Raw genomic sequence first — 15327 nt, 5'->3', positions numbered from 1 at the left:
ATGTATTTGATAAAGATGACTGTCAGTCAGAATTTACTTATCCAGTGCGTAACTATAACCCTTCGTCTTTGTTTGGCCAGCAATCACAGAAATCCTGCCTGCGGTGCTATTGAGGGACAACCGGGGGAATGCCACGGGAATCAATGCTCCATTACCTACACCATTGTGGCAATGACCCTGCTCAAACAGCACACTCACCACTGCGCTCACAATGATGCTACCAACGTCTAGAGCAACTACGCACAACATAAGCATCCTACTTATCACAAAGTCATACAGCATGTAAACAGACCCTTCGGTCTAACCAGACCATGCCAAACATAATCCCAAACCAAACTAGTCCCACCTGCCTGCTCCTGACTCATAACCCTCCAAACCTTTCCCATTCACGTACTTATCCAAATGTCTTTTAAATGTTGGAATTGTATCCACGTCCACCACTTCCTCAGGAAGTTCTTTCCACATATGAGCCATCTCTGTATAAAAAAAATTACCTCATGTCTCTTTTAAGTCTCTCTCCTCTCACCTTAAAAAATGCCCCCTAGTCTTGAAACCCCCATCTTAGGGACACGACAACTATCATCAACTCTATTTCTACCTCTACCTGTTTTTATTTTATAAACTTATATCAGGTCACCTCTCAACCTTCTACGCTCCTGTGAAAAAATCCCAGCCTTCCCTCAAAACTCAAACCTTCCATTCCCAGCAACATCCTGGTAAGTGTCTTCTGAACCCTCTCTGGCTTGATGATATCCTTCCTATAACTGGGCGACCAGAGCTAGACACAGTACTCCAGAATGTGGTATTACTCTCTGTTTCTTTCATACCGAATGTGTACAAGCCTTGAATAGTAACAATTTCACTTAAGTACATACAGACAATAGCTTCATATTGTGTTCCTTAAACAAACATATATCATGTCTGGCTTTCCAGAAACTTGATCTCACTTCCTAGTAAGAGCAAATTACTGCTGATGCTACCATCTGTACTGAAAACAAAAATTGTTGAACGAAGAGTCATCTAGACTCGAAATGTTAGTTTACTGTCTTTCCATGGAGGCTGCCTGACCCACTGTGATCTCCAACATTTGCTATTTTCAGTAGATAACAGATTTGAGAAGATGGAGCTACTCTGTTAAAATTGGCCTCTCAATTACTACATACATCTCTTCACATTTGGAAACAGGTATCAATCGTAGCCCAAGGTCTCGACTCATTTTTCAGAGAAAGCTCGAAGGAAGTTGAGGGTGACGATGATGAAGCCATGGCCGGTATGTCAGTGATCCTCTTTGATGTCCAGCTCCCTCCTGTCGTGTTTTTCCAAGGATATAGTGACTTAATGGAAAAGCTCTGGGCCATCACTGAAGAACCCACAAGCATAATCAAAGGATCCATCTTACTTATTGACCATCTACAGGTATCAAAGCCCAATTGTAACCTTCTTATTACAAACTAATGTGCTATAAACCACATTGAGTTTTGGCTCACATGGTAAAACAGTTACCCTTGAGTCAAAAGGTTCTACTCTGGGAATGCTGCAGTATTGAGATGTCTGCTTGGGTGGATCCTGTGACATCCTTTCACAGAAAAATAGGGGTGATATCCTGATTATTGTACCTCATAGTTATATTTCAGTCAACATTCCAAAAAATAAATTATCTGATCATTACTGTTAATATAAGCTTTATTTGTGAAAATTGGTGCTTCTTAATTTATCAAATGACTATATTTCACAAAAATCTTGCAGTGATGTAAATTGCTTTGAGACTTCTCATTGTAATTAAAAACACTGCACATTTTTCTTTTAAACACACTCATAATAAATGTTTCCTTTGATCTGTAGTTGTCAAGAGTGACAAATAAGATTATTGCAATCAAAATTATTGTTTGTCTAGTCAGTACAAACTTGCATTTATAACAATTTTAATGTAGGAACGGTGTGTTACAAAACTGAATTAAGCCAAGACAATAACAAAACCTTGGCCAAAAAAATTGCTTTTAAAGGCATGTTTTCCTGCGAGTAAAACAAAACGCTTCACTATACTTAGGCACATATGACAAACATAAATAAAATCAAATTGAAATATAGCTTTTGTAAATGCCAAATATGTAAAACATAATTGACATCCAAAATGAGATTATTGCAGTTTAGTTTTGATCTTGTGACATACCTTTCTGAAAGATTCCTTATTCTGGTTTCACTTTAGTTCCCTGTTTTAAATAAGCATCATCGTTTAAAATTCCAAGGAGGACCAATTTAAGATTGTGAAAAGGAAGAACAATTATCTGTGATACATTTTAGTTCCCAGAATTTCTTTACATCTCAGAACTGTATTTTAATAAAATTCAGAAGATAAATATGGGAGCCAATTTGTATATACAACAATATCAAATCGACGAGTAGTTTCAGAGGCATTAACTTAGGGAAGAATTCTTTACTTCTTTTCCAGCAGTTTGGAGAATCTTATATGTATCCCTGGGGAGGCAAATTTATGTCCGACTTGAGTTTTGGCATACCTGACAATACTAAAGCTTGACCATGACCCCACCATGACCCATCAGGCCAAAACCACTCACACTGTCTGTGCCCTCTTTGCCATGCAGTGATCTCCCTTCCACTGCTTCCAACCTCATAGTCCCCCAGCCCCTGACTGCCCACTTCTTCCTGCCCAAGATCCACAAACACAACCACCCCGGACAACCTATCAACACTGAATGTTCTAGTCTCACCCAACGCATTTCTTCCTATCTCAACTGCATCCTCTTCCCCTTGGTTCTCCTTTTCATCTACATCCATGACACTAACCACGCCCTCCATCTCTTCAGTAACTTGCAATTCATAAACTTGCGCTTTATCTTCACTATAGATGTGCAGTCCTTATAAACGTCCATACCCCACAAGGAAGGCCCTCAGGCCCTCCACTTCTTCCTCTACAATAACCCCATCCAGTTCCCTTCCACCAATACCCTCCTCTGCCTTGCTAAACTAGTCTTCACCCTCAGTAACTTTTCCTTCAACTCTTCCCATTTCCTCCAAATCCATGGGGGGGCCATTGCCACTTAGAATGGGCCCCATCTATGCCTGCCTCTTTGTTGGACACGTTGAACAGTCCCTCTTCAGTAACTACACAGGCCCTGTACCCCAACTCTTCCACCATTACATTGATGATTGCATCAGTGCAGCATCTTGCACCCAGGCTAAACTGGAGTAGTTTATCGACTTAACCCACAACTTCAACCCCGCCCACAACTTCACTTGGTCCATCTCGGACACCTCCCTCCTCTTTCTTGACCTCTTCATTTCTGTCTCCTGCGACAGTTTCTAGACGGACGTTTACTGTAAAACCACAGACTCCCGTAACTACCTGGCCTACATCTCCTCCCACTCAGTATCCTGCAAGAACTCCATTCCATTTTCCCAATTTCCCAATTCCTCCACCTCCATCGCATTTGCTCGGACAAGGAGACATTCCATTCCCAAGCATCCCAGATATCCACCTATTTTGAACGATGTGCTTTTCCTCATTATGTCATCCAGACTGCTCTAACCTCTCTCCCCTCCCCCCCCCCCCCCCCAACCCCACAACACAGTAAAGACAGAGATCTCCTTGACCTGACCTTCCACCCCATCAGTCACCACATCCAACACATCATCCTTAAACTTTCTACCAACTCCAACTAGACCCCACCACCAAGGACATCTTCCCCTCCCCACCCCTCTCTGCCTTCCACAAGGACCATTCCCTTCCCCAAACCTTGGTTCACACTCCTCTCTCTACCAACTCCCTCACACACCCAGCAACTGGAAAAGATGCAAAACCTGCTGGCAAACTACCCCCCTCACCTCCTTCCAGATGAGACAGAAGTTCACCTGCCTGTCCTCCAAACTAGTTAACAGTATCTGGTGCTCCCAATGTAATCTTGATGTCATGAGACCAAACGTAAACTCCGGGCACGTTTTGCCGAGCATCACAGACGGCCCCATAGGGGCCAACCTGACTTCCCAGTCACCAGCCATTATAATTACCCTTCTCACTCCCTTTCTGACATGACCATCCTCGGCCTCCTCCATTGCCATAGTGAATCAGACTGCAAGTTGGAGGAACCACACCTCATCTTCCACCTGGGCAGCCTACAGCCTGGAGGACTCAACATTGAGTTCTCTAATTTCAAATAACTTCCCATCCCATACCCCAATTTTCTTTTCAGACCCACCTACCCCCTTCCATTCCACTTCCTTCTTGCTACCAATCAGATTCATTCCTCCCATTAACCAACCAGGTTGTACCCTCTACCTGTGCTCAACTATCACTACCTCACCATTCCAGCCCTCTCCCCACCCAAAACCATCTCCGACCTTCCACCCCACCTTTATCTGCAGCTCCCCTTACCCCTACCCACAGTCCTGAAGAAGGATTGTACGCAAAATGTTGACTTCTCCACCTCTTGATGTTGCCTGGCTTGCTGTGATCTTCCAGCCTCCTACCTGTCTATCCTAGATCTGACAATACAGCAATCCCTCATTGCAACAGTCAGGCGAATGTGAAGACTTGAGTCTATTAATGTCATTCCTGATGAAGGGCTTATGCCCGAAACGTCAATTCTTCTGCTCCTCGGGTGCTGCCTGACCTGCTGTCCTTTTCCAGCACCACACTATCAACTGTGTGCAGTTGTTAGCTACTTGCAGCATAGTACCAAAGAATTCAAATGGCTGGATAGAAAAAGAAAAGGAGCAAGTTCTAGAGACACAGTTTGTGTGCTGGTCCTTCAGAGTGAAGGAGCCCTCACTCATGGCAGAAGACTGTTTCTACTGTAATTTAACACAACAAGGCTGTTGTTTTGAAGCACCCTCTTCTGACTGACCTGGAAACTCTCCCACGTTTACCACCTCCCATTGGATGGGTACTTGTAGGATTTAGGGGAACTTGGGCCAAATGCTGGCAAATGGGACTAGATTAATTTCGGATAACTGGTCAGCACAGACCAGGAGGGCTTGGGACCGAAGGTCTGTTTCCGTGCTGTAGAACTCTATGGATGTATGGACTCTATGAGCTTGGGGAGTTTAGAACTGAACTAAATTTAATGGAAATTGTTCATTTCCCCAGTGCACTCCGTGCAGATTGAAAACACTTATTATTGCTGCACAGATACAATCATCCTGGCTTGGCTGCTTTATGGCAGGTTTCCACAATCATTGAATCTTGAGAAGGGACGTGAACCCAGAGCTGAGCATGCTCCCCGTTGAGGGGGCAAGACCACCTCAGTTGGTCCATATGCTGGGACAGAACAGAGAGATTTGTGTGTAAGGTGCAAGCCCCATATTCAAAGCTGAAAGAGACGAACTGCTGTGCTCATAAGATCAGAATCAAAAGAGTCCTTTATGAAACAGGGAGGAACTATGAATAAAGTAATGTTAAAATCATCTCAGTCAAGTGACAAATAGCAATAGGCCTATAAATTGCTGAGAAAATTCAAGGTGTGAGGAAATCAAAAAGACATAGGAAGCAAGGAGCAAAGGTGAAAATTTAAAAGAGGTTTGAAAGTGTACAAATTGCAGAAGTCAATTACCTCCCTGTGCCATTACAGATTAGTGTCTTTCTATTCAGGAAGCTTGGGGAGTTTAAAACTGCACTGAATTCAATAGAAATTGTGCATTTCCCCATTGCACTCCACACAGACTGAAAACACTTATTATTGCTGCACAAATCCAATGTATTCAATTTTCTCTCTGCCCTTAGGCAATCCAACTACAGTCAGGAATTCAAGCCAGCACCGAGTTCCAAGGAGGGCTTGGGATTGACATTTCAGGCACCATCGCACTCAGCTTGTGGAGTCAACAATCGAAAACCAACATCAGGAATCAGTACGTAAATAAAAATCTTAAAGATAGCCGAGAAGTCCAAATCTCATTGTCAGTTTTTATTGAAGTAACAACTTCGCCTTTACTAAGCTGCTCAAGTGCACCGCTTTAGTTTGTCTTTGATTAGATTCACTGCTTTTAGTGTCAAAACACATCCTTTTTAGGAAGGCAATCTGCCATTCTTACTGGGTCTGGCCTACATATTGCAAAATGTGCTTGACTCTTGTAAAAGGCCCAGGATTCCATTCAGTTCAGAGGCAATAAGAAGTGATCAGTGACACCCACGTCCCATCAAAGAATAACTGGTTTTGAAAAGCTTTTCTTTCTGTCACTCAGTGTCAAATTTTGGTTGATTAAACACCCCTTGGCAGAGTTTGGTGTATTAGAGAGAATTGGTTGTTTGCCAGGTTCACCCAATGTTTGTGCTTTAGGCAGCCAGATACTTATTTTCATTCCTGCGGCTATTTATTGAGAAATAGATTTTCATCTTTAATCATCTGATAATCTATCAGTCCATTAGCCATCCTTCCCAGAATTCACCATTTCCATTCCATTGATTTAGTTGCCCCACCTATGAGTTTTCTATCTTTACTGAACAGCCAATGAACTACTGGCAAACTGGACTCCCACATGAGGACTGACTACAATTCTTGATGAAGGACTTTAGCCCAAAATGTCGATTCTCCTGCTCCTCAGATGCTGCCTGACTGGCTATGCTTTTCCAACACCACACTTGCGACTCTAATCTCCAGCATCTGCAGTACTGACTTTCACCTACAATTCTTCAATGTCAACTGTCACAGTGGAGTTGCAGACTCCAGCCACTAGATGCTGCTCTGGAGCTGGATCATGAAGTGGCTGTCATTGAAGTAGGAGTAGGCCATTCAGTCCTTCAAGCCTGTTCTGCTATTCAGAATGATTATGGCCAACACTCTGTCTCAATGCTGTATTCACATTTTCTTCTTATACCCCTGGATGCCCTCAAAAGTCTAAACATTTACTGACTCTTTCTTGAATATACTCAGTGACTTGGCCTCCATTTCCCTCTGTGGTAAAGAATCCCACTGGTTCACTAAAGTCGCCATAGTCTAACAAGATTGTAAGGCTGCTTGTCATTGAACAGAGAGATGACTGGCAGTGGTTTAATCTGAGGGTCACCACACCTCAGGTGAGGGGAGAGGTTAAGAAGGAGAAAGCTTCATTGTACCTAACCTCAGCAGGTGTGAGAATTGAACCTGTACTGTTACTGTCATTCTGCATTGAAAGCCCACCCTTTGAGTGAAGATATTTTTCCTCATTTTTGAATTAAGTGATTTACCCAGTGCCCTGAGAACGTATCCCCCAGATCTAGACGTTCCCCACAACCAAATCCGGTCTGTCCAGCATGGTTAGAAAGCTGAATATTACAATCCAGACACTGCTCACCCTTCTGAATTCTGTTGAATACAGACCAGTTGAACCAATCTCTCCCCATGGAACAGTCCTGCTGTGTACTCGCACGCGCGCGCACACACACACACCCCCCTTTCCTGGTATCAGTCTTGTGAAACACTGCTGTACCTCCGTCCTTGGGTGGGGAAACCGAAATTACACACAGTCCTCCAGATATTGACTCACTAAGGCCCACTGTTGCCATGTTGCAGTCAAGACAGATGGGTGTTGAATAAAAGATAAGGTTAGATGGGCTGAATGGTCTGATAGTCCTCAAATTCTTAAACAAGCTGTCCACATGTACACTGCAAGATCCCATAAACAGACACAGAACAATGAGTGGGTTATCAGCTTCAATGATGTTGGCTGAATGGTATTGTTTATTTCTATATCTTTGAACTGAAATGTGCTGATACACATTTTCACTAACAGTAAATGCCATTTGAGCTCCACATGGAAACCCCCTCAGGGGACTGGACTGCACACAACAGCAACAACAATAATTAGCATTAGATTACTTACAGTGTGGAAACAGGCCCTTCAGCCCAACAAGTCCACACCGAACCGCTGAAGCGCAACCCACCCATACCCCTACATTTACCCCTTACCTAACACTACGGGCAATTTAGCATGGCCAATTCACCTGACCCGCACATCTTTGGACTGTGGGAGGAAACCGGAGCACCCGGAGGAAACCCACACAGACACGGGGAGAACGTGCAAACTCCACACAGTCAGTCGCCTGATTCGGGAATTGAACCCGGGTCTCAGGCGATGTGAGGCAGCAGTGCTAACCACTGTGCCACCGTGCTGCCGACGGTGGTTAATATAACCACTTTAAGAAGTTAATATAACCTCTTTAACTGAGCAACACATCTCACAATCACTATCAAACAAACTTCAACATTGAACAACATAAAGAGCTATTAGGACAGGTGACTAAAAACATGGCCGAAGAGATTAGTATTAAAGGAGATATTGAAAGGAGCAGAGAGACATAACATCAGAGAGATTTAGAGAGGTTATTGTAGAATCTTCGGGCAAAATAGCCAAATGGCTTTTGGCACAGCAAAGACAATCAGAGGTGTAGAATAGACAGATCCCATAGTCAATGTCTCTGCAACCCAGAGTTTAGTTTTCAAACCAATCAAGTAAATGTTTGGGCTGACAAGTTATAAATAAAATTTACAACATGTGTACCAACCAATGACCATCTCCAACAAGAGAGGATCTAACCATTGCCACGTGACATTCAAAGGCATTACCATCAACATCCTGGAGGGTCAGCATTGATCAGAAAGTGAACTTTCCTAACCGTTTCAATGCAGTGGCTACAAGAACAGATCAGAGACTAGGAACCCTGCAATGGGTTACTCACATCCTGGCTCCCCAAACCTATTTGCCATCTACAAGGCAGATTTGAGGAGTGTGTTGGAATACTCTCACTTGCCTGGATGGGGGCAGCTCCAACAACACTAAAGAAGCCTAACACCGTCCAGGACGAAGCAGCCCTCTTGATTGGCACCACAATCACAAGCTCCCCCACTGACGCTGAGTCACAGCAGTGTGTACTAGCTGTGAAATACACTGCAGAAATTCACCAAATTCCTTAGATAGCACCTTCTAAACCCACGACCACTTCCATCTAGAAGGACAAGGGCAATAGATACATGGGAACACCACCACATGCAAGTCACTCACTATCCTGCCTTAGAAATAAATCACAGTTCCTTCGGTGTTGCTGGGTTAAAATCCTGGATGGATTTCCAGACGGCATTTTTAAGATTTAGGTATAGATTTTATTGTCATGTATACTCAAGTGCAGAAGTATAGGAGTACAGTGAAAAGTGCCATCCTAGGTTCAGAGGTACCTAGGTGCAAAGACTTAGGTTCAAAATAGTAAATAAAAAACAAAGTTAAAAATGTTAAGCATTACCTTCATAGAATAAGTAGAAAAATAAAGAAATAAGGTAATAATTAACATTCAAATCCTTCTTAATAAAAACTAGAAAAATAAAGGAATTGTGTTAAAAGTTGAGCAGCTTTTGATGAGTCCTCTGCTTAGCTCACTCTCTGGGAGATCTCAGATGTCTGTTCTTGACACCACTGCCACAGATAACAGGAGACCTCTGCCACCACACACTCTTCCCACGTTGGACTGTGATGAAGGGGAATAGTTACTGCATAGTTTAGGAGCTACCACATTGGCATCGCTGGTAGATTGGCTGCGATTAGAAATGGATCTATTTTCAGTTTGGCAAGGTGTAATGGGTTGGGTGGATTAGCCATGGGAAATACAGAGTTACAGGGTAGTGGAGTAGGTCTGGGTGGGATGCTGTTCAGAGAGATGGTGAGGACTCAATGGGCTGAATGGCCTGCTTCCACGGTGTAGGGATTCTCATCCCTAATTGCCCTTGAACTGAATGGCCCACACTTGCATATCCCAGAGGATAGTTACGGGTCCACTGTGAGTCTGAGTGAGACCAGACTGGGATGGCTGATTTCCTTCCCAAAATGGACATCGGTCAAACTCGTGAATGTTTACAACAATCTGTGGTAGTTTTATAGTCATGATTTTAAGACAGGCATTTTACATTGGATTTAATTTAAATCTGCTGTGGTGAAATTTAACCCTATGGTGGTAGAGCATTAGCTGAGACATTACTGCTACACCATCCAAATATAATGAAGTCACATGACACCAGGTTATAGTGCAACAGGTTTATTTGAAATCACAAGCTGTCGGAGCGCTGCTCCCTTGTCAGGTGAAGTGATAAATAAACCTGTTGGACTATAGCCTGGTGCCATGTGATTTCTGACTTTGTCCACCCCAGTGTTAACACTGTCCTCCACGTCAGAGATATAACGAGTCTTTTCCATTGGTTGACAGGGGATCATTAGTGATCAATTCAGTTACGACGGTTGATACTCCCTTTCTGCGAGTGGGTGTGAACTGCAGTTCGGAGGCTGCAGCTTCTTTGGATTTTGTCAGTACTGTGAAATTTTTGGAATCCCCAATCCTGATCTGTCTACAATTGCTGAAGAAACCATTCCCATACAGGTAAAAGACCACCATAAATGTTAGTTATCGCACATTCAGCGATAACCTGCTATTCTTGCTGCATTCTTAGAGTCATGGGGCAGAATTTAGTGGCCTCTCCCATGCCAGGTTTGATGTTAGGAAGTGGGTGGGGAATTTCATTGGGTGGGAGAGTGGGTCGTAGGGAACCTGCCTTCCTCATTCCCCCACCTGAGTTAAGATGGGCCTTCACACCTGACCGCCAGTTGTAGCCCCAAGTAATTAATGGCCTTCAGAGATCACATGCCTCTGCCATTGTTATTAACCCAGCAGTTGACATGAGGCTTGTAAAGCTGGGCATTGACAAGCTGACTCTGGCATTTTTGCCTGCAGCCTCTTGTGTTCAAAGACACTTTTACTGCCTACTTGAGGGACCAGATCTGATAAAGGAGGAACCTGCTGAGAGCTAACATCCCCTATCCCCTTTTACAGCTGAGTCCTTGCCCTCCCACTATCGTTCCCGGAGCCTGGTTGGGTGCAGTACCAGCAGTGGCCACCACTTCTGTAGAGGTGTTGCTGAGGGCTGAAAGGTGTCTGATTGGCTGAGTTTGGCAGGTGGGCTTTCTGTCAATGGGCAGCTTGATCGTAGGGGAAAGACCTAGGCCTGAGAGGCCACAAAATGTGGTGAACCTTCACAAAGAGAGGTGACACAGGAGCCTCACTGATAGCTGCACGATTAATATCCTGCAAGATTAGATCTATAGAGTCATTTACGTCTAAGTAGGAGGCCATTTGACCCATTGGTTCTGTACTGTGAAGCAATCTAACAAATCCCACTTCCCTCCACCCGAATTCCTGAAGCCATGTAAGTTCACTTCCTTCAAATGCCAATCTAATTCCTTTTAAAATCAGTAACTGTTTCTGTTTCCATCCCCCTCCTGGGCAGTGATTTCAGATCATGGTCATTCACCTCATAACAAAAGGTTCCTCCACATAGTCTCCCATAATGCATTGCCCAGGACCATCTGTCTGTGAGGGCTTACTCCTTGTATCATCAACTAAAATTTTGTAAGCCCCCATCAAACTCCCTTTATTCCAAAGAGAACAATTCCAGGTTTTCCAACCTAACATTCTTGGAAATGTTCTGGCAAATCCTCTCTGCACTCTCTCGGTGTTCCCATGTGCTCTGAAGTGTGGTGACAAGAACTGGATGCAGAAATTCTCCAAAGATCCTGAGACTGCACCTTCCAAACAGACGGACACTTCCATCTAGAAGGACAGGGCAGCAGATACATGGGAACACCAACAGTTCCCCTCCAAGCCACTCACCATCTTGACTTGTAAATATATTGGTATTCCTTGACTGTCGCTGGGTCAAAATCCTGGAATTCCCTCTCTATTGGCATTGTGGGTCAACCTACAGCACATGGGCTGCAGCGGTTCAAGAAGGCAGCTCACCACCACCTTCTCAAGGGCAATTCAGGTTGGATAATCAATGCTGGTCAAGCCAGCGATGCCCAGAACTCCCAAATGAATTCAAAGAAAGCATTTTGAAAGTTGCTGTTCATCACAGGATGTAAAGCAAGTTGAGCCCTAAATTCTCTCTTCCTTTCTGACTTCAGAGAGACGGTTATGATCTACCAGTCCTCGCGAAAGGAGGATCCATTTCTCATCAAGAGGGCGAGAACATGGCGAGTTCAAGGCATGGAGTTACCATTGCATCGAGCAAACTCCAAAATGTGTAAGAAGGTGCTCTCAGAGGAGGCGTAGGTTCCAGCCTGGGTGGTGAACTTGTTCGATGCTGTTTGCACAACTGGGAATTTGCTCCTGGCTGTAACATCACTGCAAGTGCATCGTGACGCCCATCGACAGGCCACTCTGAAAAACCTCCCAGCCTTGGTATACCTGCTGCCAGGCAAATTAGTGTTGACCAGTGTCTTTCAAATGCAATCGTTGAGGTGGTAAAATTCGTAAAGCAATTTAAAAGCAAATTGCAAAAATCAGTAAAAGCCATAGGTACATAGCAGCATATTGTTTGGAGCAGCTCTGTGGTTTTCAAAACCACTTGTCCATTTTGCAGCATACCCCATGTTGCAAACACATCAGTGTTTCGTACAAAGCTATCACCCATTTCCCTAAGCTCTGCTATGGTATTCATGTTTCACCTTTTACCCAGTTTTTTTCTCTGTTCCCACTTCCAATCACTTTATCAACCACAAGGTCAAAGCAACGGGCTTTGACTCAGCGGCCTATTTCTGCCGAGCCTTTTAGAGGTTGGGGAAGTTGTGGTGAGGTTGAAGTTAAAAGCATCTCTTACTGAGATGAGAAACAGCTGGGAACAGAAGGGTTGGACTCTCCAAACATAATCCACACACAAAAAAAAGATTGACTGATTTGGTTCTCATTTACAAAGTTGAATTTAGTGCATGAGAGTAGACCTCCCCGAAAGTTGGGTTTCAGTAAAATTTGCTTATTTTTCATTTGGAAAGAAGGTGCCAGAGTTTAAAGTTGAAATCACTTTGGTATAAAAACAATCTTGCTGTCGCTCCGAGCAATCAGAGTCATTATTTGTCTCCCCAGAGCCTTGCTCCATCTCTCTGTGGGATTCGGCAGCCCCATCGCAGTCTGTGAATTCTGTGTTCCTGCGACTCTGACCTCTTATGCATTCTCCAGTCTAAGTCCTAGACTCTGAATCTCTCTATCTCTGTTCCTTGCTCTGTCCTCAGTTAAGACACTCTTCAAAAGCTACACTTTTAACTGAGCGTTACTTTTGATCTTAATGTCTCTTAACTGAGGCTCAGTGATATGAAGTGTTTGAAATGCTTCACTTTGGTATGTTTCACTGTGTTAAGGGGCTTTATATACAATTCTATTGTTTTATTTCTCTCTCTGCTGCATTCCCTGGAAGCTGATTGGCTGTTAGAACTCTTAGCCAAGTGATCCTTCTAAGTGTGCTGAGCCCTGAGCTTGTGGGTATCTGTAGCCAGTTCAGTGGAATAAAGAGTGATTGCGTTCCCCAACCAAAGTTGGCAGGCAACGATTTTCTGGATCTAGTTCCTGTGGAACTTTCAGGCCAGTTCTTCTCTCTGTATGTGGGTACTGAGGGCCATTCAAGGAAGCCTGACTGACTTCCAAGATGGCAGCAGCGGGGTCAGCAGCATTTGGGTCCTGAGCACGGGCCTCAGCCACTCATGGCTTTTGCAATGGATTCTGCCGCATCCACACGGCTCTATCTTTCCAGCACAGTCACGTTTTTTTCTCATTCTGGTTGCCCTGGGGCTTCCTCCTGCAGGAGGCCAGGGTCCTGTGTATCTCTAGGTGAAAGTGAGGACTGCAGATGCTGGAGATCAGAGTCAAGATTTGAGTGATGCTGGAAAATCACAGCAGGTCAGACAGCATCTGATGAAACTGGTCTCCTGGTAGTGATAGGTCTAGAGCCTGGACTGCTGGTGACAGTGGGCCTGGAGCCTGGACTCCTGGCAGCTGTAGGACCAGTGCCTGGACTCCTGGTGACAGTGGGCCTGGAACCTGGACTCCTGGCAGCAGTAGGCCCAGAGGCTGGACTCATGGTAGCAATAGACCCAGAGGCTGGACTCGTGGTAGCAATAGGCCCAGAGACTGGACTCTTGGTAGCAGTAGGCCCAGAGCCTGGACTCCTGGCTGCAGTAGGCCCAGAGCCTGGACTCGTAGCAACAATAGGCCTGAAGCCTGGACTTCTGGCAGCAGTGGGCCCTGAGCCTGAACTCCTTGTGGCAATAGGCCCAGAGCTTGGAGTCTTGGCAAGAGTGGACTTGGATCCTGGACTCCTGGCAGCAGTGGCCCAGAGCTTGGACTCCTGATGGTGGTAGGCCCGAGCCAGGACTCCTGATGGTTGATAGGCCTGGAGCCTGGACTCCTGGCAGTGGTTGGCCCAGAACCTGGACTCCTAGTGGCTATACTCCCAGAGCCTAGACTCCTAGTGGCAGTGGTCCTGGAGCCTGGACTCTTGGCAACAGTAGGCACGAAGCCTGGACTCGTGGCGATGGTGGGCGCAGCAGAGCCAGAGTCTCCTGGGGAATCAGCATTATCGTTGCTGTTCCCAGAACATCAATTTTTGAGGCCCACCTTGCAGAAGCCCTGAAGCTCGGGCTTGAGACCCCAATTTGAACTGAAGATGAACTTTTACTTAAGTAATTTCTTTTTAAACTAACTATAGCTAAAAATGGCGCCGGATTGTGGCAATACTGTATCTTCAAAATGGATGCGACAATAAATCATTCATTCGTGCTCAAGAGAGGGCTGGTGTGAGAAATGGAAGGGAAGAAAAAGCCTTTGATAAAGAGGGAATGATTGTACAAGTTGGGGATGTGGGAGCATTGTTTGGGGTTACAAAAGTATATGGGGTCCTATGTGATTTTAGTGCTAAACATAGTGGGTTGGGAGAACATGTTGCAAATTTGGAGGCCAATGGGCCAAGTCTGACATTATTTTCCCTTTTAAATAACAGTAAAGGAAGTCCATATATGTAAATTATTTTATACCTGACCTCAGGCTATTTACTGCATAAGGGAATGTGCAAAAATAATGAGTTATGATTAGAAATATTTCAATGAAATGACAGGGACTCCAAGAAAATATTACTTTGTCATTTATTAAATGATTAATCTGAGATGTGACAGAGTTGGTAAATGTTGCATTTTTAAGAGGATTGAGGTACTTTAGTTCTTAAAATTATTTCTCATTCGGGATTATTTGTGCCTTATGTTTGGGTCCGTTGTAGACATGTTAATAAAATGTCTATTCCATGCACCTGCTCTGGCTCTGTTCTTTATTTACTTTTCTCTTAGACTACCCTCAGGCTTAGCTAATCAATCACAGTGCTTCAGTCAGCACTCGTAATCGAGCACAGAACAACTGCGCAGGGTAATTGGTTGCTTTAATTATTCAGAAACTCTATTGTGGTATCACGTGACTAGCTGACTGGTCTAAAGTGTATGGGGTGGACTTTATTTTGTTTTCAAGTCATCTTTCAGACCATT

The 15327-nt window shown here is 44.3% G+C and overlaps 1 protein-coding gene across 1 annotated transcript in view; it reads left to right on the top strand.

Moving 5' to 3' along the window:
* The window catches only part of LOC132834934 (microsomal triglyceride transfer protein-like), a 102958-nt gene extending 87902 nt beyond the window's left edge, over positions 1-15056 (top strand). The window contains exons 15-18 of the mRNA XM_060854097.1: positions 1186-1416; positions 5738-5862; positions 10181-10351; positions 11932-15056. Coding sequence (XP_060710080.1) covers positions 1186-1416; positions 5738-5862; positions 10181-10351; positions 11932-12079 — 675 coding nt within the window. The 3' untranslated portion in view covers positions 12080-15056. The remainder of the gene's footprint in view (positions 1-1185; positions 1417-5737; positions 5863-10180; positions 10352-11931) is intronic.
* The last annotated feature ends 271 nt before the right edge of the window (positions 15057-15327 follow it).

The sequence above is a fragment of the Hemiscyllium ocellatum genome, chromosome 43, assembly GCF_020745735.1.
Source record: "Hemiscyllium ocellatum isolate sHemOce1 chromosome 43, sHemOce1.pat.X.cur, whole genome shotgun sequence".
Classification (NCBI taxonomy): domain Eukaryota; kingdom Metazoa; phylum Chordata; class Chondrichthyes; order Orectolobiformes; family Hemiscylliidae; genus Hemiscyllium; species Hemiscyllium ocellatum.
Note: the sequence above shows the minus strand (reverse complement) of the source record. Positions and strands in the feature narration are given on the sequence as shown.